This window comes from Apium graveolens, chromosome 9 (genome assembly GCF_009905375.1).
Source record: "Apium graveolens cultivar Ventura chromosome 9, ASM990537v1, whole genome shotgun sequence".
Taxonomy (NCBI): domain Eukaryota; kingdom Viridiplantae; phylum Streptophyta; class Magnoliopsida; order Apiales; family Apiaceae; genus Apium; species Apium graveolens.
In genome coordinates, this window is record NC_133655.1 from 70,739,494 (window position 1) to 70,763,665 (window position 24,172).

General features: G+C 40.0%; 1 protein-coding gene across 1 annotated transcript; it reads left to right on the plus strand.

The window, feature by feature from the left end:
• The first annotated feature begins 2,235 nt into the window (after positions 1-2,235).
• LOC141685310 (putative inactive purple acid phosphatase 27) lies at positions 2,236-21,346 on the plus strand. Its single transcript, XM_074490418.1, has 14 exons — positions 2,236-2,627; positions 2,798-2,885; positions 7,134-7,338; positions 18,888-18,958; positions 19,057-19,165; positions 19,262-19,376; positions 19,478-19,610; positions 19,719-19,906; positions 20,059-20,245; positions 20,374-20,441; positions 20,569-20,668; positions 20,767-20,955; positions 21,121-21,200; positions 21,289-21,346. Exons 1-14 carry the CDS (start codon positions 2,236-2,238, stop codon positions 21,344-21,346), a joined length of 1,983 nt encoding a protein of 660 aa, XP_074346519.1.
• The last annotated feature ends 2,826 nt before the right edge of the window (positions 21,347-24,172 follow it).

The following is a 24,172-nucleotide window of genomic DNA, read 5'->3' on the forward strand; positions in this document are numbered from 1 at the left end:
GCTAGTCAATATAATAAATTATAATGGAATCTAAAGGTAGGTCACTGAGATTGAATAATAATAATAATATATGCTAGTCAATACATTAAATTATAATGGAATTGAAAGGTAGGTCACTGTCATTGAGATTGAAAAATAATAATAATATATAAAATTAATATGCCCCATTAGTGGTATAAATATATCTATTGTAACATTTTCTTCTCTGTTATAATATGTTAATGAAGTATTACATTAGGGTGTCTATTGTAATACTCGTATATGTAACGCCCCTTGGTGTTACAATAGATTTAATGTAATGTTTTTGGGCCTATTGTAACACCATTTAGGCTTTACAATAGCCCATTTATGGTGTAGTTTATATATCAAGTATTAAACCAACAAATTACAAGAGATAGTCTCTTTATATACTTCTAAAAGAGCGGGTTACAGAGGGTTTTATAATAAAATTGAGATTTTTATTATACGGACAAATCGAATATAAACTAACATTACCGTGAAAATTTTGAATACATATGATATAAAATATTAAAATGTTAAAATATCAAGTTTATTGTGGTTACACCAAAGTTTTACAACAATAAGGTGAATCATATTTTTTACATTAACCAATATTAAGATTTTTTCAGAAGTATAAGTAAAAGATTTATAAGATTACCGCAGTGTTAAAGAATTCGGCGATTTCGCCGACAAATAGCTGTAAGGCAACTAAACGATATTATACATCAAAATCGGTGTATAAAGCATTTTTACAATATTTAGTCAAAATCAACCATTTACCGGTCATAATCGACAACTTTTCGGTCAGAATTCAACGAATCAATGATTTAAGACTCGGACAAGAAGAAACTGACAATAAGAAAAAAAATATACTCAGCCTTGAGTTGATGAAGAGCTACGATTTTAAATGAAGAAACGAGATGACCGCCGAATGAAAACTGGAAAGATAAGGGAAGAAGACAGGGAAAATTGAAGAAAGAGGCATAAAGATTATTCTGACTCTTATTATTTTAATGAATAATGCACACACAACACTGTTAGAACTTGGTATGGCTGTATAAAGGACAACATGACAATTTTACATATCTCAAGTATAATTATTTTACATAAATATTTTTAAATAATATAAAATCTGTTCGGTTTTATTCCGATTTAACATTCCGGTAATCGGATTTTCAATTTCTATAATCATGGATCACCGACCTAATTATTAATACATTCATTATAAAAAATGAAGTATATTGGAAAATGTATTCATGTTATGAATTGTACAAATTATGTATTAAATATGTCGGCAGTCATATTTAATTATTACATTTTCTGCTAAGAAAAGTAAGAATTGTCTTAAATTTATTTTATCGATAATTGTACCATTTAAACAACTGTAGCAACACTTTAAATACCCTCTAATATTTTATTCGGTTGTCGTTATCGTTCATATGAGTTATAATTATTTTTATGAGAAATATGTGCTTTCATTTGCATTCGGTCATACATTTTGATTTAATTACTGCACATGCAATTCATTTTGAGACAAAATATGTTAATTTCGTCACCAATTTATAAAGGAGGGTATTTGATTAATCAATACATCAGAAAGTAACATGAATATAGTGTCAACAACTATAATTAAAATAATATCAATTTTATGTAATATAAAATATGTTCGTAGAGCTAGCTAAATGCACAGACTATGGAGTTAGTTTTAGCTAATAAATTAATTACCCGATAAATTAGACAAACATATGTCTCGAAGTGAAACATATGTTGGCAAATTGACAATGTTGTGATCAACAAGTTGACAAGCTACCTAGCCCTTGTAAATTATGAAAGTCAATTATATTCCTAGAGAACAAAGCACAAATGTTGTGAATAATAATAATACAAATATCCCAAGTAATATGTCAACAATTCACATGATGTTACGTCCAAAAATTGAATCAAACTCGCCCATGTAATTTTTATCACCAAAATCGAACCACAATCCAGATTTATAGTCATCGTATACTTACACATATATAATCAACAAAGGATCCTCCCATTCAACCACATACAATAAATTACATCTTTGCATTCATCTTTTCTTTCACAAACAACATATCTTCACAGTTCACACACACAGGTATATACGTACAAATAATTCATTTATATGTACGTATATCTCTGTGTGTCTGAATTTGTGTTACTAGATCAATAGTTTCATAACACATAACCTTCATTAATCTTTGTATCATCATGAACCAAAGCATTTCGTTCACTTTTACCATCTTTTTGGTTCTTTTTCTCTGTTTTTCACCTTGTTCTTGTATTCGATCTCCGTCTCCAGTGGATGACAGGACAAATGCGGAGTTTGGTAACCACAGTGCAGCGATATCTGGATCCCTGCCTCTAGTGGATCACATAAGAACGCAAGCTGAGTTTGCAAACCACACAGCAATATCGGATTTTCGGATGATAAACAGAAAAAGATTAAATGATTGTCCTGATCCGAACCCATACATTGAAATCAATGTTAGTTCTACAAACTCTCAGCTTTCAGATGATCAGTTTGTTACGGTAACTATAAGCGGAGTATTAGTACCAGCTGCAAGTGATTGGGTGGCTATGATATCTCCTGCTAATTCCGAGTAAGTTGTAGCACTGGTTGGATTTATATTTATGTATGTCATGTGTGTGTACGTAGAATTAGTTAGCATGTTTTATTGTGATCATGTCCAAACATTGCCTCCGACATACAAGGAATAAAGTTTATATTATTACACACTTACTTGGATTTTGTGTTGTTGTAAACATGCAGCGTGTCAAGCTGTCCGTTAAATGGAATTCAATACCAGCAAACTGGCGATTTTAGTATTTTACCACTTCTCTGCCATTATCCTGTCAAGGTACGTACGTACATGACTAACAGTGATTAGATATTCTACAATTTTTATTAATAAAATATGCTTTTATCAGGATTAAAAATTATAAAAAATGTGATATATTTTAAGGGAATTTTTTAAAAGTGTGTGAAAATATGTTAATATTTAATAAGATATTATGAATTACAAAAAGCTATTTATATATGTAATAAAAATTTATAAATAGTAAAAATTTATGATATATATATATATGTGAAAGAATTTTGATACAAAAGTTTCCCCAAAAGGTAATTACTAAAATCTTCCATTTCATGCATATATATTTAAGAGCATTGCTGATTAGACCTATTCATGAGCTGAAGCACAACTCATTAAGAACTCGATTCGACTCGGTTCGTTAAGTACTCGTTTTCGAGTTCGAAATTTAAAATGTGTTTAAGCCGAGCCGTAGCATGTGTGGCTTGAACTCGACTCGAGATCGGTTCGAATTGGTTCGTCTTGTTAAAATCGAAAAAAACATAAATTTATTTTAATTTTAAATATATTCATTATATTTTAAGTTTAAAATTATACCCAAATATTTAATTACGATTCATTTGAATTATTTAAGGATAATATATTAAAATTTGAGTTTCGGTAGTGTCGAAACTGATAATAAGTTGGTACAAGTGCGTTTCAAATATTTTTAAAAAAAATTTAAATGTTACTATTTGCGAATTATTTGTTAAGAGTTCAAATTTGACTCAGTTCGTTTTTGTTCGATAAAGCTCGAGAGCGGTTTGGTTCGCAAACGATCTCGAGCTTGAACATAATATTTGTTTTATAAGAAAGATTGACTTGTCTCATTTCGTTTATAGCCCTAGCAAGCAGTAGTGGATCCACAACCCGACCTCTGTGGGGGCTAGGGATGACAACAGGCTAGGGATGACAACAGGTCAGATCGGATCGGGTTTTGTAAGATCCAAATATGATTCGTTAGATTTCGGTTCGAATCGGGTTTGGGTCCGGATATTAAAAACAAAGATATAAATCCGATCCATCGGGTTTTTTCTGATTTCGCGTCGGTTTCGGGTTCAATTCGGATACTTTAAAAGTAATTAATAAAAAATAAATAAATTTCCATTATGATACAAATATGTTGGGTAACACATTTTTTTCAATGTTAAAAATACAAAAATAATAATTTATATATTGTCAATAAAGGGTTAATATAGAGTGTTCGAGGTTTTACTTTCCTAAATTTTAACTCACTCGTGTGTGTGCATTTGTTTAACTAAAATCATAGTACTATGCATATTTAGATTATTTAATATTAGCGTCAAATATAATAAATTTATTTATTGATAATTATCCAACTACCCGGTTATAATCATTAGATTTAAATATTTAATGTATATAAATCATGTATTATTACTATAAAATTATGTAAGATAAGAATATGCTATCGTATTATTTTCGGGTTTTGGGTTTGAATCGGGTTTGGAACGGATTTCGGGCATCCGGTCAAGTATCAGTTCAGTATACCTAAGATTCAAATCCAGGTTCAAACTATTTCGGGTCTAAAAATAAGATCTGGATCTGGATCCAAATCCAAAAAATCGGGTTCGGATAAATCCAAACGGATCGGAACGGATTGGGTATCTGTCGGGTCGGGTAAAATTGTCATCTCTAGTGGAAGCACTATGTGCTTAAGTGACTATGTTACGCATCTATGTTTTTCAATTTTGTTTTCGTCATTTTTTACTACAATTTTCAATTTTTTTTTATAATTAAGTGTTAAGAATCACTCCCTCTGTCCCTCCTATTTATTTACATTTTTCTTTTCAGGATGTCTCTTCCAATTGTTTACATTTCAAAATTTTCCAAAAATAGTAAAGTTTTTATAATTTTTAAAATAACTATATCCACTGCTTGTCTCCATTATACCCACTTTATACATATAATATTAATCAGTCCCACTAGTTTTCTCATTTTTTTAACTTTTCTCCACTACTTTATTTCTTTTCTTAAACTCCGTGGCCAATCCAAATGTTAACATTTGGGAGGGACAGAAGCAGTAGTATTTTAACCATTTAATGCCGAAATTATAATTATATCACTATAAATAAAGCTAAAAATTACTCAAATTATAAAAAAGTTGATAATATTATAAGGACACTTAACCTTTTTCTAATGAGAACAGTTTATAAAATATATATTTGTATTCTAAAATTTTAATAAAAAATTTCCAATTTTTTTATTTTGCGAAGGCAAGTGTACTCGTTGGCAATGGGATGAAAACATCCGTCCTCGCTAGCAAGGATGAAAACAGAAGCAACTATCAGCTTCTTGAATGACATGTCAGATGCCCTATATAATACATATATATGGAATGATGTCATTAGATTAGGTATAAAGTCAAAAGAACGGTGATAATTACGAAACTTAAGCGGGAGTATGGGATAAGACTAAAGCATAGTTGCCTTGCACCCCTTGAAAGCAAACCATGGTTCGTATTATAATTATATAACAAGCCATGCACACAAGTTAATGCACCCATTATAATATTTTATTCTGATATTCATATTGAGAAAACAGTACGTAGTATTTATGTGTGCGAGTGGAATGTTTGTTTTTGTTAATAGTGATGGATATATATTATTATTATATGGGGGGAGGGCCGGAGGGGGTGTTACGGATCAATTTATATATACATGAAGTTTGAAAAGAAAGGAATATAAAGGGGGTAAAGTCACACACTTGGAAGTAAAACCAACCGCACGCTCAAAGACTCTATCATTTTATTTCGTAGAAACAAATAGTTATCTAAATTGGTCCAAATATAAATTTCAAATAGCACATTATTAGTTATGATTTGTGAGCTGACATATTAATTATCACTTGTTATTTGATACCTATTCTTTAACAAATTTATGGGACCTCAGTTCACTATAATAAAATAAGGGTAAATTTAATCGAATAAATATGACTTCGACTAAATTTGATCGACGCTGGTCATATTTATGATCAACTTACAAATATAATTGGTCATGCTTAAATTTGACTGCCAGCGGTCAAATTTATTGTCAACCAATATAATAAACCTATAAACCTGGTTAAGGATTAAATAAGACCGATAAAAGTCAATTTTATTTCCAATCACATTTAATCGGCCATATTTAGTTTTTAACATTGTCAAAACATGGAAGGAAATTTCCCGCCATTCAGACTAAAATTGAGCGGCACAAATATAACTGAGGTCGGTCATATTTAGGCTTGGTCAAAATAAAAAAAAAAGTGTTAAAATTTCCGCCAAAATTAAGAGAAATTATCAGGAATCAAATTTGACCGAAGTCGGTCATAACTAAGTTCGACTGTCACCGGTCAATTTTGTTGTTAACTATTTTTTAGATAAATTTTAATAACTATTAAATAATGTATTAAATTTGACTGTCTTGCCGTTACTTCGATCAAATTTACAAATATGACAATACTCGGTCATATTTATAATCATGACTGCACTCGGTCATATTTACCCGTTTCAGATCTGATATCTTCTGCTTCTTCTCTAAGCTTTCTTTTATTTACTAAACTTTCTACTCTCATTTTACATCGAGTAAGTTTCATTTCTTAACTTTTGCATTTAATTAATTTTACTTTTTTAATATAGTATGGACAAATTTAATCGGTCAAATTTATAAAATTGACTGGTGATAAGTTGGTCAAATTTATGGTCAAATTTATAAATTTGACCGTTGGTTGTGGTATTTTGTGAAAAGAGGCGGGAAATTCACTTTTTACGAAAATTTTGAAGTCAAAGTTCAAAATATAAAAATGACCGTTTGAAGTCAATTTTAGTCAGTCAAATTTAATCGGTCAAATTTGAACGGTCATATTTAATTAGTCAAATTTAGTTAAATTTGACCGATTTAGCTAAATTGGACCAGCCTAATAATGACCGATGCAGTTCAGTTATATATAATTAAATATGACAATCGATGATCATATTTGGTTAAATATGACAAAAAAATATGGGTTAAATTTAGCCATATTTTTTATAGTGGTTGTAAAGTAGTTATCTTAAGTCGGACATCTTTTGGATTGGGCTATCTGCCGGAAAATAAAAATTAAAAATGATAACTTCCAAATAATACTTAAAAAAGAAAAGTTAAGAATTGGAACATGTGTGAATATTAAAATGGGCGGGTATATCCTAGATTAATATACTGATCAATATTTGTGTATAATTTTATAAAACAAAAAAACACCAATAATGTTATAATATAAGTGCAGGCACAGTATGCAAGTAGTGATCCAGGTTACCTTGGATGCAAGAACAATGAATGCAAGCAACGAGACTCAAGAGGGAAATGTGCAGTCAGAACATGCAGCGCCACGCTTCAATTTCATGTTATCAACATCAGAACTGATATTGAGTTTGTCTTCTTTGCCGGCGGCTTTATAACACCTTGCATTCTCAAACGAACAATGATAGCCCATAATAAGTCAGGCCCAATTGAAGAGGCCCAGGGCCCAAACATAAGACCCCAGGACACGTGGCGGCATCACCACCGTCCAGTTTCCCGAGATCCAGAACGTTTCTACGGTCCAGATCTGATAGTACTCTGACGGATTCAGCGTTGACCTTGGGGAGCCCAGGACACGTGGCAACATCACCACCTTCCAGGCACCCGGAATCCAGGACGTTCTTACGGTTCAGATCTGATAGTACTCTGACGCATCCCAGGCGTCCAGATGCCCTACAGTCCAAAAGGCCAACCTACGGTCCAGATGAAAAGGGACAAACCCCTAAACCCTAGGAGGAGGCCTATAAAAGGTAGAACAGAAGGAAGGTTACAGGGGACCAGCAAGGATATACTCTCTCTCTCCCTCTCTCACATATATTTACATGCACATACGTACTCCTCACAAATATATCTGCATAATCCCAACTTTGCCCTTCTTCTCCTCAAAACCCTTTCTCATCCTCACGCCGGAGGTGCTGCGGGGACGCCACCCCCCTCCGGTTCTGTTTTGTAGGTTCCCACCCTACAGCTACACCGCACACGGCCATCGTCACAGCCTAGAAGGAGTTTGAGTTCGGACCCTGCAAGGAGAAGGTCCCGGGGTGATCTGGGATTATCATAGGCGCTAGAAGGAGGGGGCGAACCTCCGAGAAACACGAAACACCATCTCCCAGTAAGAACCCTAATACCCATCTCTCAGACCCATTTCTACAAGGTTTATTATTGTAAATTCATAGCATTTCCAAGTAACCATGACTACAAGAAAAAGCAAAGCAGCAGTTTCCGCCTCTTTCCTACCGCCTCCTCCCCAACCCAGGGATGGAGACATGGAAGACCTGGACGAAGGGTTCCCCATAACCCGGACTCCCTCTCAAAATCTCCAACCAGGAGATCAGAGAATAGTCATTGAAAAAGCTTCCCACAAACACACAGGGATCACCACAAGCCCATGGGGAAGCATGACCCCGGAACAGATACAGGCGGCTATGGACTTGTGGAAGGAAAAGCAGAACGCCGAGCCGGAGACCCGCCCAGGGGATCAGCGAGAGCGGTCTAAAGAACAGTCCGGAGAATCTCGGGGATCCGTCTTCGACCGGATTGCGAAGAATTTAAAAAAGCCACCAGAGGACGCCAGAGATGAAATAAGAAAAGCTGCCCTCCGGGAGAGAATCCGGAAAGAAGAAGAGGCTAAAGCCCAAGAATCTATAGAAAGGAGGATCCGGGAGGAGGAGGCCAAGCTAAAGAGAAGGGCCCACCGGATTCACGTTTCCTCAGACTCAGAACCGGAGAAGGAGTCCAAGCAAGAACAAATGGCCCGGGCCCTTCGAGACCTTAAAAGGAAAGTGGAGGGCGACATGGAAGTAGGGGCAGCAGCGACCCCGTTCACAAAGAGTCTGGAAGCCACCCCTAGAGAGTCAGGGCTGAAGCATTTCAATTTCGACTCTTTTGACGGGCTGGCTGACCCTGAAGAGCATCTGAACTATTTTGAGCAAATATCCAATATTTATGATTACAGCGACCTGACTAGATGCCGATTCTTCGCACCAACACTGAAGGGGGGCGCTCAGAAATGGTTCAGCCGCATACCATCCTGGAGTGTGGACTCCTGGAGAGACTTCCGCGAGATATTTTTGAAAAGATTTAAGGCCAACCGAATGAACGAGCTGCAGATGTGTCACCTAGAAACAATCCAACAAAGAAGCAAGGAACCCCTTCCGGAATTCATCAAAAGATTTCAGGAAGCAATCAACCAACTCTCCAACTTAGAAGAAAAGGAGGCAGTAAACATCTTTCGAAGAAACTTGCACCCGATATCTTGTGAAGGCTATGTCAAAGACCTGATTCACAGGGAGCCCCAAAGCCTGGCGTCAGCATACGCGTTGGCATCAAAGTTCATAAAGGAAAATGATTTCCTCAAATCAATGAAGATGAACAGAAGAATACAAGACGATGACGAGTCTCCGGAGCGACGCTCGTCGTCCCGGAGAGACAAGAGATACAAGCTTGACAGACAAGCCAACTACATTCAGCAGTCCCGGGGAACCCCACCCCGGGAAATGTCCCCCGAATTAAGAAAAAATGAAAGGAAACAAAAGGCCAAGAAGGAACCCAAGCCGGAACCAGAGTGGACACCCCTCAACAGGCCCCGGGCCGACGTTTTGCGTGAAGTCAAGGGCAAACCATTTTATTATCCGCCAAAACCCTTGCTAGCGCCGCCCGAAAACAGGGCCCGGGACAAGCATTGTGGCTATCACGAAGATCATGGCCATAATACTGAAAACTGTTTCTCCCTCAAGATGTTCATAGAAGACCAAATCAAGAAAGGAAACATGAACCAGTATCTTCAAAGGGGCTCGAATGACAAAGACAGAGCCACGGGAAGAGGGAAAAATGTGGTGAATGTTGTTTTTGGTGGCACAGTCTCTCCACCGCGGAGCCCGGATCGGGAGAATGATGTGATGATGATCCAGACTCAGGAGGACGAACCGATTTGCTTCTCTTATTCTGATTATGAGGGCCTCGATCCGGATCACAACTTGGCATTAGTGGTGACCCTCGACGTCACAAATAACGAGGTAAAAAGAATTCTAGTTGATAATGGTTCATCTGCTAATATCGTATTCGAGCACACGCTTAACAGGATGGAGCTCGGACACCTCAGAATGGATCCCTATCTTGAAGACCCTTTGTACGGATTCGGGAACACCATGATTCCAATCCGGGGTATCATCTATCTTCCCATCATATTTGGAACCGCACCCCGAGTGGTCTCCCATATGATGAAATTCTATGTGATAAGCGCAACCTCCTCATACAATATGATCCTGGGTAGGCCCACTATCACCAAGCTCAGGGCGATCCCCTCAACTATCCACTTGAAACTCAAGTTCCCCACCCCAGGAGGCACTGGAGAACTGAAAGGAGATAGGGAAATGGCTGGTAGATGCTATGGTCAAGCACTCGTCATGGCAGAAATGGAACCGGAAAACCGGAAGAGAATAATGTCCCTGCCCAAGGGACAAAGCAGAAAGAAGCATCGAGAACACCTTAGTAAAAGGCCCTGTTTGGATGTGAACATGATCGAAGACTCCGGATACAGCGTAACCAACGCTGACGCCCGGATTCAAAAGTTTGTAGAGAGCAAGGAGAAGACGAAGGTAGAACCGTCCCAACAGACAATCGAGATAGATTTGGAACCCGGGAACCCCACCCGAAAAATCAAAATCGGAAAAGGATTGGAAACCACATTCCAAAAGAAGCTTATCGGCCTACTAAAAGAACACGCTGACGTATTCGCCTGGTCCCCGGAAGACATGCCAGGAATCGATGAATCCGTGGCCATGCAAAGTCTGCATGTAGATCCAAAGCAAAAACCAATCAAACAAAAGCGAAGGAACTTCGCCCCGGAAAGGCAACAGGCAATCGACCAAGAAGTCGAGAAGTTGTTAAAGGCAGACATAATCTGTGAAATTAAGTATCCGGACTGGCTAGCAAACGTTGTGCTGGTCAAAAAACCCAATGGCAAGTGGCGAATGTGCGTGGATTATACAAACCTCAATTCAGCATGTCCTAAAGACTCTTACCCCCTGCCCAATATCGACCAGCTGATAGACGCGACCTCGGGCCATGTCATGTTAAGTTTTATGGATGCCTTCTCGGGTTACAACCAGGTCAAGATGAATCCGGCAGACATTGCAAAAACAGCATTCATCACACACCGGGCCGTCTACGCTTTTGTTATGATGCCGTTTGGGTTAATCAACGCCGGGGCAACATACCAAAAAATGATGAATACCATCTTTAAAGAGCAACTGGGCAGGAACATGGAATCTTACGTTGATGACATGATCGCCAAGTCGGTCACAACCTCAGAACACATCCAGGACCTTCGGGAGTGTTTCGAAAACTTGAGAAAGTACAACATGAAGCTGAATCCGGAGAAATGCACGTTCGGGGTCCCTTCCGGGAAGTTTTTGGGCTTTCTGGTCAGCGAAAGAGGAATAGAGGCCAACCCGGAGAAGATCAAAGCTATAATGGAAATGACAGTTCCCCGAACTCAAAAAGACATCCAAAAGCTCTCAGGATGCCTAGCGGCACTTCGAAGATTTATTCCAAAGTTGGCAGAAAAATGCCTACCATTCTTCGAACTGTTGAAAGGGGCCCAAACAAAAAGCTAATAGAGTGGACCCCGGACTGTCAAACAACGTTCGAAGAAGTAAAGCGACATTTGATGAACCCGCCTATTTTATCAAAAGCAAAGCCCGGGGAGCCCCTTTACCTATACATCGCAGCCGGGGAGAGAGCAGTATCCTCCGCACTCATTCGGGAGGAAAATGGCACACAGACCCCGGTATATTATGCGAGCCAAGTCCTGAAAGATGCCGAAACCCGGTACCCCAACCTGGAAAAATTCACACTGGCCCTCGTACACTCGAGCAGAAAGCTAAGATAATACTTCCAAGGCAGGGAAATCAGAGTAATCACCAATCAACCACTTCGCAAAATCATCCACAAACCGGACGCCTCCGGGAGATTAGTCAATTGGGCAATTGAATTGAGCCAATTCAACATCAAATTCATCCCGAGGACAACCATAAAAGCCCAGGCGTTGGCCGAGTTTGTCATGGAATGTACTTTTCCAGAAACCCCCGAAACGCCTGAAACCAGTTCCAAAGGAAAAAAAGAGTCTAACAACCGGGATCTTTGGACGCTATATGTTGATGGCTCGGCCACAGCCGAAAGGTGCGGAGCCGGTCTGATCCTCTCCAGCCCGGATGGATTCGTAATTCAGCAGGCCATCACCTTCGCCTTCAAAGCAACAAACAACCAGGCTGAATATGAAGCCCTACTCTCCGGGCTTAGGCTAGCCAAATCCCTTGGAGTAAGGAGGTTAACAATCTACAGCGATTCTCAGATCGTGGTAAGACAAACTAATGGTGAATATGTCGCAAAAGATCCTAAATTGGCCCAATATCAGGAAATGGTTAGAGCAATCCTGGAAACCATCCCGGACTCGACCATCTTGCAGATAAACAGAGAGGAAAATGCGAAAGCAGACGAGCTGTCCAAGCTCGTCCAGAATACTTCAGATTTAAGCAGTTCGGTTTACTTCGAGGAACTCGGAGCCCCCAGACCGATAGACAAGAAGTATTTTGTGTTAGCAGCCCGGAGAATTGGATGACGCCCTACATAGCCTACCTCGAGGACGGTACCCTGGCGGAAGATCAGAACAAAGCCCGGTACCTCAAGTATAAGGCTGCACGCTTCTTTCTAGAAAACATTCAGTTATACCGGAGAACTTTCTCTGCACCAACTCTAAAGTGCGTTGATCCGGAGGAAGCGCATTACTGCCTCCGGGAGGTTCATGAAGGGATCTGCGGGGATCACCTAGCGGCTAAAGCTCTAGCCTACAAAGTCATCAGACAAGGCTATTACTGGCCAACAATCCACGCTGATTCATTCGCCTATGTCAAAAAATGCAGTAAGTGTCAGAAGTTCAGCAACGTACCAAAACAGGGGTCAAGCCTCCCGGGATCCGTTCTCTCACCGATCCCATTCGCTGTCTGGGGAATTGACATCATGGGTCCTTTCCCTCGAGCGAAAGGGGATCTCCGTTATGTCCTGGTAGCAATAGATTATATGACTAAGTGGGCGGAGGCCAAGGCTATGAGAACCATTAACCAACAAGACTGCATCAAGTTTGTAGACACGATTGTAATGAGGTTCGGGATCCCGATGGTCTTAATCTCGGACAATGGTCCGCAGTTCGTGGGTTCAGATTTTGAAACCTATCTAAAAGAACTCGGGATCAGACACAAAAAAGCATATGTTGCCCATCCACAAGGGAATGGACAAGTTGAGGTCACAAACAGAATTATACTCCGAGGCCTGGAAAAGAGACTGGAAGACTCTAAAAAGAACTGGCCGGATGAACTCCCGAAGGTTTTATGGTCATACAGAACTACCCCCCGGACGGGAACCGGGGAGACTCCATTCAAGCTCGCCTACGGTACTAAAGCCCGGTTACCGATAGAGACCGGATCCCCTTCTCACAGAGTGACCAACTTTGACGAGGTCTCCAACATAGAAGGCCTCAGGACCAACCTCGAATTCCTGGACGAAGTAAGAGATCGGGCCGTAGAAAAAATGGAAAGCTACAAGGAAAAAACAAAGCTTTACTTTGCGAAGAAAGCCAGAATACGGGAATATGTGGCAGGAGATCTAGTACTCCGGGACACTGAAGCCTCGGACCCAACTAACCAGGGAAAACTACAGCCAAACTGGGAAGGCCCTTATATAGTCAAAGAAGTGATCCGTCCAGGAACTTACAAGCTAAGCTACCTCAGCGGAACCGAGGTCCCCAACACCTGGCATGGAACCCGCCTAAGGAAATTCTACCAATAAGGAAAAGGTGCACACCCTGGAAACACATCTACATCTATATTATGATATTTTGATGTAAGCACTGTCCTCATTCACCCCAGAATGTAATTTTTGCTCTTAATATGAATGAAAAACTCTGCTTTAAGCATTCCATAGTTCGAATCAATTTCATTATGTCGATTATTTACTGACAATCAGATTTAAAAACACAGCCCATGTGTACTTTAAAAATTTCTATCAAATGGAGATTTACCTCTGCCCGGGGTCCTATAAAAACTCAACCCATGAGTACTTATAAAAATTCTCAAAGTTAAATGTTTTTACCCCAACCCGGGGTCTACAAAAACACAGCCCATGTGTACTTTAAAAATTTCTATCAAATGGAGATTTACCTCTGCCCGGGGTCCTATAAAAACTCAACCCATGAGTACTTATAAAAATTCTCAAAGTTAAACTACCCCGGAAAAACACACCCCGGGGGGCAAACCAAGATTCAAATTACAATCGTCTAAAAAGCCAAAAGGCTTAGTTCGGAATAACTTAAGCTAAAAATAAGGAAATAAAATTACATGCCAAGACATGGCAGAATCTTTAAGCTTCAGCGGCAGAGTCGGCGGGAGGCGAAGGAGGCTGCTCCGGATTGCCCTCTGGTAAAGGAGGCTGCTCAGCAAGTGGCGACCCGGAGAAGAAGGGAACATTGCTGGACGTCCCAACACCAGACTCCATTGCCCGGACAGCTTCCTTTTCCTGCTCCAATCGGGTCTCCTCTTCTATATACTTCTCCAGGAAGACGTCTAGTGTACCTTGAGGCTCCTCGCCGAGATACTTCGAAGCAACATTCCAGCAAATCTGGATCTTCTCCAGCGCTTTGTCATTCAGCTCTTCGAAATACGCGGGAGTCCCCCGGAACCCTGCCAGAACCTCCTCGGGGGTGGGCCGGGCGGTAAGATCATCTTTCAACTTCTGATTTTCAGCCCTCATCTCCCGGACAGCAGCCTCAGCCCGGTCCTGCCTCTCCCGGATCTCATCTATAATCTTCTTATGAGCAGCAGCCTCCCTTGCACTGGCCTCTTTCAACTCCTGGATCTCCCGGAATAGCCTCTCAGATTCAACTTGATAGACTTCAGCAGCATCAGCCTTCGCCTGAAGGCTCCGGGTTATGCAAACCAGTCCAGCAACCCGGGAGTTAGCCTGAAAACATTAAAAGTCATGATTAGGCAACACAAAAACAAGAGTACAAGAAGAAAACAAGAAAAATGCTTACAGCAGTGATGTCCTCCTGAAGCCCGACCAGGAAGTCATCAAGGGGCTCCTTCCTGTATTTCTTCCTCTCCGCCGTGCTGGCATAATTCTCGAACAACTCCCTCCGGCGAGCCTCCGGGGTAAAACTAGCAAGCAAGGCCTTCAGAGTCTCCGGAGTGTCCGGAGCCAGATCAATAGCAGCCTTCTTCGAAACCGGGCCCTCAGAAACATCGCCACTTTTATCCCCGGAACTCGCAGGGACACCCTTCCTCTTTCGAGGCATTGGAACTCTTATCACATCCCCCTGCTGCACGTCTTCGGACCGGGGCTCATCGATCACGATTATCGTCCTCCCCGGGCGAGACGGCGCCGCCTTCCGGGCCGCATCATCACCCTCTCCAACCTTCTTCTTCCCAACATCCACGCTAGTCATTCCCCCAATCCTTCGCAGTTTGGCCGACAGATCTTTAAGTTGGGCAGACATATTTGGGGGATAGGGAATCAACTTCGGAATACCTGAAAAGGAAAACAGCAAGAAATCAGTCCCGGATACAAGCAATCAATAAACAGATACAGTATCAAAATAAAGCAAAGGCAATAGACTTACATCCGGCAGCATGTATGTTCTCATTGCTAGTAAAATAGTCCCGGGTCCACTGCGTCCCAAGTGCCCCACAGAAGGCATAAACCATCGCGAGAGCTGCTTGCCCGAGCCGCTGGACCGGAAACCTATCTGTTTTAATCTCAAGTTTATGGAGTGGCATGAACTCCAGATCCCCACCCCGGACAAAAATGAACTCCCGGTGCCATCCCTTAAGCGACGTCAACATACTAACCGGGAGCACCATCTTATCAGAGGGATACCCACAATCCTCTATCCTAAACATGAACTCGTAAATCGGCCGAGCGGTGGATCTCTTAATTTTAAAAATATGATGAAAAAGTTTGAAGGTGGGGAGGTAATTTTTGGCATGACAGCAAGCTAAAAACCAGCTGATCCATTTCACCGAGTTCGAGGCCAGCTGAGTAAAAGGGATACCATAAACATCTCGGCATAGGGATTTGGTGAACTGATGTAGTCCGAGGCGCATGCCCCGGAGATGCTCAAGTGGAATTCCAACCCATCCCCCCTCCGGTCGGTGGTATACCCTTTCATGCTCCTCAGGCCATCTCCACTGGTAGGTGTCATCAAGGTTAAAGGCAAGCCTAAGGGCACCATCTACCTCGGCGTCTGTGTATTTCTCCTGAACCTCTCTATGAACTGCCCCACACTCATACCTAGTACCCGGGGCGGTGAAGAACTTCCTATCCATCTCATCCTCATTATAAGGCTCCCGGCCTCCCAAACCATCCGGGCCCCCATATGCCTCGGATAAATCTCTGTAATAAAAGCTCATGGGCTTGGGGTTCACTCGGCACTGGACAAAATATTCATCTACATCCTCCCACGACCCATCCGGATACGATAAGGTACCCCCGGGACCTAATACTAGGGTCTGAGCTAAAACTTGTTGAGGCGGGTCAACCCGGGGAGGCATTTCTACTGAACTGCAGCTGGAAGAGGAAGAGGGGTAGAAGGAGTTAAGTTCACCTAACCCGACAGGACGCTCGGGATACCGATTCCTAAGAGTAGCAATATGCTTAAAACGACTACCTGGCATATACTACACGTGTCTATGAAAACGCACCCCGGAGTCAATGCCAAACCCGAACCCAACAACAAAACAAGATAAAAAAAAAACAGAACAAGTTTAGAAACAAATCATGTACGTATCTTATCCCAAAAATAAGATCTGCAGCATATACATACATATACAACAGAAAGCATATACCAAGAACACGCCCCGGGCTCTACAACTATTTACACTACAAAAACCCACTTATTCGCATACAATACTACCAAAATCCGTGTTAAATACGCAAATCAAGCACAAAACCATTGCAAAGGCCATGCAAAATCTACAAACTACAGAGATTAAAGGTCGAATGAACAAGACAGTCATGAAATTCGAACAAGGAATACGAAAGAGCGAAGCAAAACTCTCACAAAATGGTTACATGCATGGCGATAACGAATGGAAAAGAAGTAAAGGAGAGAGGTGAGAAATCAAGATGCTTACAAAGTAGCAGGAGAAGGAAATGCGGCTTCAACAGCGAATGCTCCAAAAATCTCTGTAAAATGCTCTTATCTCTCTATGCAGAAGTGTTTGCGTAAATAAAAAAGAAAAGGAGAGGGTGGTATTTATAGAAGGAAGAATGATGTAAGCGGTTTTTGGGTTAAAGAAACCGTCGGGGCCACGTGGCACCAATTGATTGGCGACAAATTAATAACCGCAACAGTTATTACCACCACTGCAATCATGTCACGGCGCGTCTTTTTAGGCAAAAAAGGGGGGGAAACAAAAAAATGTACACTCAAAAGATACGCATAACAGGTGTATATCTCTGACCCCGGCTGGAATCCCAACAGCCACCCGGCATCCCGGGTTTGCAGCGACAGCTTTTCAGAGTCCAGTTAAATCAAATGTCAGGAGTGTACTTGCCCACCAAACCGTGCCCAAAATTTGAACTTAAGTCAAAAGACTAACCAAGTCAACCCCGGAGTCTCATCCCCATGTGACCCCGGGCTTAGGGGGCAATAAATCAAACCCCCAAAATTTTCCAAAGTATTTCAAGGACTCTCACCTTGAACTCAAGTCAAAAGACTAACCAAGTCAACCCCGGAGTCTCATCCCCATGTGACCCCGGGCTTAGGGGGCAATAAATCAAACCCCCAAAATTTTCCAAAGTATTTCAAGGACTCTCACCTTGAACTCAAGTCAAATGACTAACCAAGTCAACCCCGGAGTCTCATCCCCATATGACCCCGGGCTTAAGGGGCAATAAATCAAACCCCCAAAATTTCCCAAAGTATTTCAAGGACTCTCACCTTGAACTCAAGTCAAATGACTAACCAAGTCAACCCCGGAGTCTCATCCCCATATGACCCCGGGCTTAAGGGGCAATAAATCAAACCCCCAAAATTTTCCAAAGTATTTCAAGGAATCCCACCTTAAAGCTCAAGTCCAATGACTAACCAAGTCAACCCCGGAGTCTCAGCCCAATTTGACCCCGGGGTTTGGGGGGCAGCAAATCAAACAACCCCCAAGATTTTACAAATGCGCCGCGGCACAAGGGCAATTACTCTACTCCCCCATCCGGGTAAACCCGCATAAGGGAGTGGGGGGCAAATGATAGCCCATAATAAGTCAGGCCCAATTGAAGAGGCCCAGGGCCCAAACATAAGACCCCAGGACACGTGGCGGCATCACCACCGTCCAGGTTCCCGAGATCCAGAACGTTTCTACGGTCCAGATCTGATAGTACTCTGACGGATTCAGCGTTGACCTTGGGGAGCCCAGGACACGTGGCAACATCACCACCTTCCAGGCACCCGGAATCCAGGACGTTCTTACGGTCCAGATCTGATAGTACTCTGACGCATCCCAGGCGTCCAGATGCTCTACAGTCCAAAAGGCCAACCTACGGTCCAGATGAAAAGGGACAAACCCCTAAACCCTAGGAGGAGGCCTATAAAAGGTAGAACAGAAGGAAGGTTACAGGGGACCAACAAGGATATACTCTCTCTCTCCCTCTCTCACATATATTTACATGCACATACGTACTCCTCACAAATATATCTGCATAATCCCAACTTTGCCCTTCTTCTCCTCAAAACCCTTTCTCATCCTCACGCCGGAGGTGCCGCGGGGACGCCACCCCCCTCCGGTTCTGTTTTGTAGGTTCCCACCCTACAGCTACACCGCACACGGCCATCGTCACAACCTAGAAGGAGTTTGAGTTCGGACCCTGAAAGGAGAAGGTCCCGGGGTGATCTGGGATTATCAAACCACACCTACCAGTTTTTCCAATCCTAAGAAGCCCTTGTATGCACATCTTTCCAGCATTGACTCCACCGGAAACTCTGTAAGTTAAATCCACACATTTAGAACCAGCACATTCCAAGTTTTATCAGTTTCCTTTTTAATTTATTTCGATGTGTTCTTTTTATATGTAAAATACAGATGAGAGTGACATGGGTAAGTGGGGATAAAACACCACAGCAAGTTCAGTATGGAAATGGAAAGTCCCAAACATCTGCGGTGACCACATTTTCCCAAGATGACATGTGCAGTAAGTATATTAATACATCTGTTGCACATTTCTGTTTTAAAGATGTTAATCAGAATTAAATAATTTAAGTTGTTTTCTTCCTAAAAATATTAAAAGGCTCTGTCCCGACAAGCCCCGCCAAAGATTTCGGGTGGCATGATCCAGGTTACATTCATTCAGCAGTCATGACTGGGCTTCAACCTTCCACTACTTTCTCCTACAGATATGGAAGGTCACATTCACATTTATATTTTTTTTTCTTAATTAGTTCTATTGTTTCAGTTCAAATGTTTCTTAGCATTGTTTGATCATCATATATCATTATAAATGCAGCAATTCAGCTGGTTGGAGTGATAGTATCAAGTTGAAGACTCCACCGGCTGGAGGAGCAGATGAAGTCAAGTTTCTTGCATATGGCGATATGGGCAAGGCCCCCCGTGATCCTTCTCTAGAACACTATATTCAGGTAAATGGTAAAATGAAACAGATATAGATTTGTATAAATTGTACTGAAATAAGAGATATCATTATGCAATTTCAGTGAGATATAATACGAAATTACATGCATTTATAGCCAGGTTCGTTATCAGTAGTGAATGCCATAGCAAGTGAAGTGTCATCTGGAAATATAGATTCCATATTTCACATTGGAGATATAAGCTATGCAACTGGATTTCTCGTAGAATGGGACTTCTTTCTGCACCTTATTAGTCCTGTCGCTTCTCAACTATCTTACATGACTGCAATTGGAAACCATGAGAGGTACTAAAATTTACCATAATTTCCAATATTTACTTCATCAATATTCATTGTTCACCACGCTACCTATAAATTTTATTTTTGTTATTTATGTCAATGATGCATTATACTAATAATTTATTGTTCTTAAATCTCTGTAAATGTGAATGAATCAGGGATTACATCGATACTGGATCAGTTTATATTACGGCAGACTCAGGTGGAGAATGTGGAGTTCCATACGAGACTTACTTCCCAATGCCAACATCCGAAAAGGACAAGCCTTGGTATTCCGTTGAACAAGGAAGTGTTCATTTTACTGTCATTTCAACTGAACATGACTGGTCTGAAAGCTCCGAGCAGGTGACAAATTAAAAAATTTCAGTTTTTCGCTTGTAAATTGAGTCGGTGTAAGGGATTATTGTGATCAGTGTCTCGAGCACTATCAAATTTTTAACAAGTTTTAAAAATTTCAAGTATTTTTCATGCAGTATGCTTGGATGAAGACTGACATGGCATCAGTGGATCGAGCAAGAACACCTTGGTTAATTTTCATGGGGTAAGGCAATTAATTAATCAATAGAGAGCTAATTACGACTCTCTGTTTGGTTTATGGGAAAGATTAGGAATGCTATGTGTCCAGTAAAGTTAATTTAATTAAGTGAAGTTCTTTGAATCGTCTACAGGCACAGGCCCATGTACTCTTCCTCGGATGGATTATCAATCATTCGAAGTGTTGATAATAATTTTGTCCAAGCGGTAGAGCCACTGCTGCTGTCTAACAAGGTGAGTTCTTGTTAGGCAATAGAACTTTTATATTGGTACTGATATAGACATTAACTTGGATATTTCAGAGCGAATATAAACTTACACGAATACTGTAGGTTGATCTGGCTCTGTTTGGGCACGTACATAACTACGAGAGAACGTGTGCGATATATCAAGGTGAATGCAAAGAAATGCCTAAGAAAGATGGACATGGGATAGATACATATGATAGTAGTAACTACCAAGCACCGGTTCATGCCGTCATTGGAATGGCTGGATTCTCATTGGATTCATTTCCATCAACAGTAAGTACACTGTATATATTTGCATCATTCTAAATGTTTAGGATTAGGACCAAGCTAGCTAGCTATGCCTACTTCACACACTGAGCTCATTCATTTTTCTGTATCTTTGTAGTTAAAATTACTACTTACATGTGTAATCTCCATTGACTTGTGTTTTGTTTGCAGGGGAGTGATTGGAGCTTAATGCGAATTTCAGACTTTGGCTACGCAAGAGTTCATGCAACAAAGACAGACTTGAACTTTGAGGTAAGTTTATAGTATATGTATATATCACAAGGCCTAATTTTGGTTAGGAATCACATACCTGTACCTAATGTGTTGTACGATTCTTACATTCGTTAATGCCAATACAACAGAAGTAGGTGACAGATTCCATATCACTCGGAGCTAAACAAGACAAAGCTTATAGAAACAGAGATATATACTGTTGAAAATGATGTAAATTTGTTGTATGCGAACCTAATGCATAAGTTCGATGATCATGTAAATATAAATACTTTAATACCAAAAAATTACAAAGAGCATTGTTCCCAACTTGAACAACTACGAAGTTACCAAAATTGTAAAGGACACTGCAGGAAAATTAACACATTCTTTACTAATGTCTTATTCAATGCTCTTACATAGATAAAATTCATATTACATAATTGAACTTCGCTAGTGAAGAACAATGTTTCTTATTAACCTATAGATGGACAAACGAACAGGCTTTATCCTGCTGGTTAATACCGGCAAAGACACAGGAGCAAAGCAGAGAACAAACAAGAACGTGGACTAAAGTGTTTTACATACTACCACCAACGGATATTCAAAGAAAGAGAAGACAAACGTTGTAAAAACATACTAGAACTAGTTCAAATACAAATCTTATTGTTTGAACGAATGATCCGTTGCAATAAAAATGTGTTAATTTGCTTCTACTTTAAATTTCTTCTGGGGTGCATGCCCAGAACATCAATGGTATCCTAGATTTAGAGCTATATATATGAGCCTTCAGTATTTTACTGCTGAATATATATGCTATTCATGTAAATAATACTCCCTCCCTCTCCTTACTTTTTGGCACATTTTCAATGGTATAGTTTCATAATATTTTTTTAAATATTTTTTTTTATAAAAATTTTATGTTTAAACTTTTATTAAAAAGAATTGAAAAAATATTATAAAACTATAATTTATAAAAATCTCGAAATACGTGCCGAATAATAAAGTAAACATGAGACGGAGAGAGTATAATTATGCAAAGGTGAGAAAACTCCATGTGTGGACCGATCTTAATCATATTTAAAACAGATCGTACACAGCAAGCAGTTTCAGTTTCTCCCTTCCATGAGACAGTATAAACATTCAGAACCTTGGAGTATTGCTAACAATAAACTGGTAAACGGACCACATTGTTTGAACTAACACTAATTTCGGAGAATATATAATTTGGTTTGCCCACATTTCTTACGATGCAGAGCTTATGAATTTGCATATGAATATGAATATTCGTAGGCTTAATAACATTTTTACTCTTAAAGTATAAATAGCGTTATACTCATCCGCCCGCCCCAAATAATTGAATTTGTATCTTTAAACACTACAACAAAAATAACTAAATTCTATCAAATAAAAGCCACCGACATTAAATTCCACTGATTTTGATGGAATTTAAAGTCAACTAAAATTTTCGTTGATGAATGAATAAAATTCACCGCGTACCGTGGAATTTAAGTTCGGTAGTTTTTAATCGGTGGAATTTATAATCGATCGCTTTTAATCGGTGGAATTTGATCTTAACTGTACTTTTATTTTTATTAAATTCAATAATAATATGCGAGAAATTTCCCTCCAAAATTATAAATATTGGAAACAACAAAAATAACCGAAGGTGACTTTTATGTTAATAATAAATTTAAAATAATTTAATTTACCTATATTTAAATATTTTAACAGTATGTTACTAACCATTAACCCACCCACAGTAGCACTCCCCCTCTCCATTCCTCCCCACTTCTCACTAATCCATCCCTTTCTCTCTCTCATTTTCCCTCTCTCACACACAAAAACCAACTGAATAATTAGAATACTTTGGTCTTAGTAATAATACACAGTTTCTTGCATAATTTGTTAAAAGGGGACATCCTTCAATTTCTTGCAGTGACTAGATTCTTCTTCTTCTTTATTAGATTAGTTCAACATATTTGAAGCATAGGGGAACCTTTCCCACTGCTTGTGGCTCCTTGAATCTCCACTTGACTCTTTTTATAATAATATTATATTATACAACTTTGATCTGTATATTGGCTCCACTTGCTTAGGAAAAGGAGGATCTCACTTAAAAAAGCCGTTGATGCAAAAAGTCGTTATCAGTGGTGGTGGGTTATGGCGACCGTCGAAGCAGGGGAAGGTTGGAGAGAAAACGGAGATGAAAGAGCGGTGTTGTAGCAGTGGAGGGGGGAAGAGAGAGGGGGGTAGGGAGAGAAAGGTATGGAGAAGCAAAACGGTAGGTGAAATGGTGAGAGCCGGAATTTTTTTTCGGTGGTGGCCGGCGGTTGCTCAGTGGATGGGTGGGGGTGGTTCTTTTTTTTTGACACATTTTATATTAAAATCGACCGATTGTGGTGTAATTTATTCAGGGATGGGAGATTCAAATTTTCACAAAATTTTGAAGTTCAAATTTTAAATTTTATAAAAGCGACCAAGGATTCGGTCGATTTTATATAAATTCCACCGCAAAACTTAAAATCCGCCCTCTTAAAAGCCACCAACATGCTTCGGTCGATTTTATACTAAAATCCACCAGATATGGTCGATTATAGCTAAATTTCATCGATATTTGGTGGTGGATTTTAGTAATTTTTGTTGTAGTGAAACCCGAGTACGAGGTTTTGTGCCTTTTAACCATTTTTACCATTAACAATACAAATCGGAGGGGTAAAAAGACATTTATCCTCTTCTGAGTTGTACCGTTATGGGCTAAAATGTACATTTCTTATACTTGAAGGTGAAAAGTTACATAATATACTTCAAGGGCTAACAGATATCTAAGTACTATTTTGTGAAATTTATAGATTTTTGTATAAGCTTGAAACAATAGTAAAAAGAAGATGATATCAGAATCTTTGCTTGTTCATTTTTTTTTCAATTATTAACATCATGAATCCTGAGTTGTTAAACCTAATTTCAGCAGCCGAGATAATAAACCATTATCAGAACCCGAATCGGTAGAGAC